Source organism: Budorcas taxicolor, chromosome 11, assembly GCF_023091745.1.
Source record: "Budorcas taxicolor isolate Tak-1 chromosome 11, Takin1.1, whole genome shotgun sequence".
In the NCBI taxonomy this organism is placed as follows: domain Eukaryota; kingdom Metazoa; phylum Chordata; class Mammalia; order Artiodactyla; family Bovidae; genus Budorcas; species Budorcas taxicolor.
The window spans coordinates 31378252-31382724 of record NC_068920.1 but is presented as its reverse complement, the minus strand read 5'-3'; the positions used below and the strand labels follow the sequence as shown (position 1 = coordinate 31382724).

General features: G+C 37.6%; 1 protein-coding gene across 1 annotated transcript; it reads left to right on the top strand.

The window, feature by feature from the left end:
- The first annotated feature begins 2247 nt into the window (after positions 1-2247).
- Positions 2248-3222, top strand: LOC128056262 (olfactory receptor 12D3-like). Its single transcript, XM_052648975.1, has one exon. It carries the CDS (start codon positions 2266-2268, stop codon positions 3220-3222), a length of 957 nt encoding a protein of 318 aa, XP_052504935.1. The 5' UTR covers positions 2248-2265.
- The last annotated feature ends 1251 nt before the right edge of the window (positions 3223-4473 follow it).

Here is a 4473-nt window from a genome sequence, read left to right as displayed (position 1 = left end):
AGGAGCTGTACTGTTTAAAAATTGTCATACTTACTCTATCTTTAATCTTTCAGTGGAAATCACTGGCTCAGCATAATATTCTTTCCTAGTTAAATGTAGCAAAATTTTCTACCAAATAGATAAAAAAAAAAAACCAAAATAACTATTTATTGAAAGATTAAAGTAGAGAGTATAACCCTTTGAGAAGAGATCCCTAGACATCTATGCTTGGAACATCTCTAGGGAGAGTTCAGAGGGGATTCAATGTGCTTATTTTGTGCTTAGAATGGGAATGAAGGCCAAGGCCTCTGTGATTTATATTTACTCTTAGGGATACGATATTTGTCATATAAGACTCTGAGCAGCTAAAATCTTTCTGATAATTTTGTACAAAGAGATAATCAACATATTACAGCCCCGATTCTTGGGTTTCCTTATGCACCAAAACCGTATATTTTTTCCAAGGTATGTACACAGAGGAGTAAAGAATAGGGTGAATTGCCACCGTCAGTAGGTAGAACATAAGAGAATAGGTAAGAAGGAAGGCTTTTGTTTTTGTATGTGTACAAATGTGTGGCTTTTTTTTTTTTTTTTTTTTTTGGTGTTTCGTGTATGTGTGTGTGTTTTATAGAAGGAAATTGAGACCATTAGAAAGGGTGAGTGACAGTAGCTGGGGAATCTCTTTGAATATAATTTGTCAAAATTATAGGATGGAACAAGTGGGTTTATGGCACAATTTTTTAGTTGGAAAAGCTTTGATTTTCTTAATCTGTTTAATCATGCATCTTTTGTATGAAGCAGATATAGCAGCACATACGCATTTCTACCTGTGTATTTGTGGGTGTTTTTTTATGCAAGAGATGAAAAACAGTATATAAAGAGCTGCCTCGTTTTACTATTTCCTAGGTACTGAAAATTATTTAACTAGTCTTGTATGGTCATTTAGTTTGCTTGTAATCTTTCATAGGGTGATGCTTAAATAAATATCATCGCAAATACATAATTTTTGACATTTGCAAACACATCTGAAGGACAATCTAGAAAGTGGAATTGCTTTGAGTGTGAGATTTTTAATAGTTATTGCTATTAACTGTGTGTATTTTACCACCCTCAGGCAAATATAATGTCTCAAACATTTTAATCGTCATCAAAAGAGCATGTCATTGTGTTTAAATTTGAAATTCTGTTTTGAATATTTGTATATTTTTTCATTAAAATTTATGTTATAGTTTTAGTAGCTTCACTTAGGAATGTTGTGCTGAAGTTTTCTGTTTCACTACAAATTTTTTTTTTCTGAACAAATATGTTTGATTAAGAAATGATTTTCTATTTATCTGTTTTTTTCTTATTGTACTTTCATGTAGATGCAGAAGTTTTCATATTTATTGTTTATCTATGAACAAGTTGAATTTGTGGGGCAAGTTATAGCAGGAGGTTTATGGGAAAGGGGATAGGATATTTTCCCCAGATTCTTGGCAAATTGGTCCCCTCTTGTATTGCAACATTCTTAGTGCCTCTGTAGTAATGTACTTTTCTCTGCATTCCATCATTCCAAGCACATTGACTTGCTCTTTTCTATATTCTGGAGAAATTCGCTCTCAATGTGAGGTACTCTTTTCTGAGACTGAACATTTTTTTGCTGTTTTCGATATTCTCTTGCTGTTAAACAGCTTGGTATTTTGGGATTTTCCTGCATAAATAGCCCTGTTGCTGTGATGCCCTCTTCTGACGCTGACACCAATTCTGCTGATTTGTATTCCCTCTGCCTACACATGACTTGAAATTTGTGGATTTTAAAAAATGTCTTCTAGTTTTACAAAGGTTTAGGTTGTGGAGAACCTACTCTTTTTTTAAAAGCAGATATTTAGGACTATTGCTAAGCTTCTATCTGTACCCAGAAATTAATTTTTATAAATATATCTGACAAGACTCTTTTTAGATACATTAATTTTAATGCTACAATGAGGCTAAAACTGAGTCCTGTTCTCTTACTGTGTTCACTGAATATCTGCCTTTATTCTATATGAGCTGCTTTATAGGTTTAACTCAGCATCCTAAATATGCTTCTTAGTTCTATGTATCACACATATCACACTGACTCAGAATTTATCATATATTTCTGTTCTTAATTATATTGCGAGTGAATTTAATTCTAGCATTTCTAACCATTTTACTCATCATAGATCATCCTTATATACTTTCAGATGATGAACTTGCTTCATTTAACCCATACAGTCTACTAGAGCAGCTTTACTAATGCCACTGTTATCACTCCTTCTCAGAGCGATGGAGAACGTTACCACAGTGAATGAGTTTCTCCTGCTGGAACTGACCTCCACTCAGGAGCTGCAGCCTGTTCTCCTTATGACCCTCCTGATTATATACATGATCGATCTGTTTGGAAACGGGTCTATATTAGTGGTTGTCATCTCGGAGCCAAGACTCTACTCCCCTATGTATTTTTTCCTGGGAAATCTTTCTTGTCTGGATATCTGCTATTCTTCAGTGACACTGCCCATACTAATGGCAAACCTCCTCTCTGCTCGCAAGGCCGTATCTTTCCTGGGCTGCATCACTCAGCTACATTTCTTCCACTTTCTGGGCTGCACTGAGTCCATCTTGCTGGCCATGATGGGTTTTGACCGCTTTGTGGCCATCTGTTATCCACTTCGCTACACTGTTATCATGAACCTCAAGGCGTGTATTCTCCTGGCAACTGTGGCCTGGATCACCAGCTTCTTTTATGCTCTGATGCATTCTGTCATGACTGCACGTCTGAACTTTTGCCACTCTCTGAAACTCAACTACTTCTTCTGCGATGTGAAGCCCCTCTTAGAGTTGGCTTGTGGTGACATTCGGCTCAATCAGTGGCTCATTTTTATTGTCACTGGCAGCTTAGCTATGGTACCATGCTTCTTCACTTTCCTCTCCTACTTGTATATTATCAGCTTCCTTCTGTTCAAGAACCGGACCTGCCGTGGGCTCCACAAGGCTCTGTCCACATGTGCCTCCCATTTCATGGTGGTATCTCTGTTTTATGGAACTGTGGGGCTCACCTACATCTCCCCAACCTCTGCCACCTCTGTAATACAGGAGCGGTATGTGGCTGTCATACACACCACTGTCACTTCACTGCTGAATCCATTGATATACACCCTTAGGAATAAGGAAGTGAAGTTGGCTCTGAGCAGGGTGTTTGGGAGGAAACTGAAGCTGCCTAAAGAAAATCATTGGCAGCACTAGAAAAAAAATCAAAACTCCATTTTATGTTTATGACATTTATTTCTCATTTTAATACTTTTGATACATTTCTTGAATTTTCTTTTCCTATCAGAAATTTGTTCCATTAGTAACTGTGTTCTTCACATATATGATTCCAATTACTCTTCATTAGTCATTCATTCACTTGAAATATATTTTTCAGCAAGCAGTGTTCAATTTGCAGAGGATACTACCTTGGAAAAGATCCATGAGTACCTGACATGAGGACATGGATCTTTTTCATTTGAAAAGGTTTGTAAAGATAAGATGAACAAGTTAACACATATGTTTTTCAGAAGATAAAACACAGAATGAGCAAGAATGAGCATGTGCCAGCGGGCACTCTTTTGTAAGATTGGGTCTATGAAATCTTCTTTAAGAAATGACATTTGAGCAGAATGCCAAGGGAAGTAGGGAAGTGAGTCATGCAAGTATGTGACAATAAAACTTTTTATGTAGAAATGACAGAGAATGAAAGAGTATTGGTATAGAGTGTTGTTCCAGTAAGATGTCCCATGTGCCTGGAGCTCAGTGAGTAATGAAGTGGGTGGCAGGCGATAAGGGCAGAAAGTTGATGACAGTCATGTCATGGGCATTCTGTTGTTTGGCTGAATGCTTTCAGCACTTACTCTGGGTGATTAGTATGATAGGGGGCATTTGAGGGAAGAACTGACTTGACTTCAGTGGTGAAAGAATCACAATGTTACTGTGTTGAGAACAGAGAGTAGGGGAGCAAGGATGAAATTAGGATTTCCTTAAAATTTTTTGGATGAGAATTGATGGGAGCCTAGACAAGGGTAATAATGGTGGGGATAGGAGAAGCAGTTAGATTCTGGATTTATTTTGAACACTCGACTCTCATTATTTACTGATAGCTGTGTGGTAGGAAGATGAGAGGCATCGAGGATGATCATTAATTTTTATGTACGTATGTTAACACCAAGATATGTCGATAGTGTAGAAAAATCAGGCTATGAACAGAGAAGGGTGTGATAAAGGTTTTGATTTGTTTTTCTCACCATAATAATGTTTTGAATTGAGTTCTCCTTCCTATTAATCGGGTTTCCCTGATAGCTCAGACAGTAAGCAATCTGCCTGCAATGCAGGAGACCTGGATTTGATCCCTGGGTCGGAAGATCCACTGGAGAAGGGAGTGGCTACCCACTCCAGTATTCTTGCCTGGAGAGTCCCATGGTCAGAGGAGCCTGGTGAGCTACAGTCCATAGGTTTACA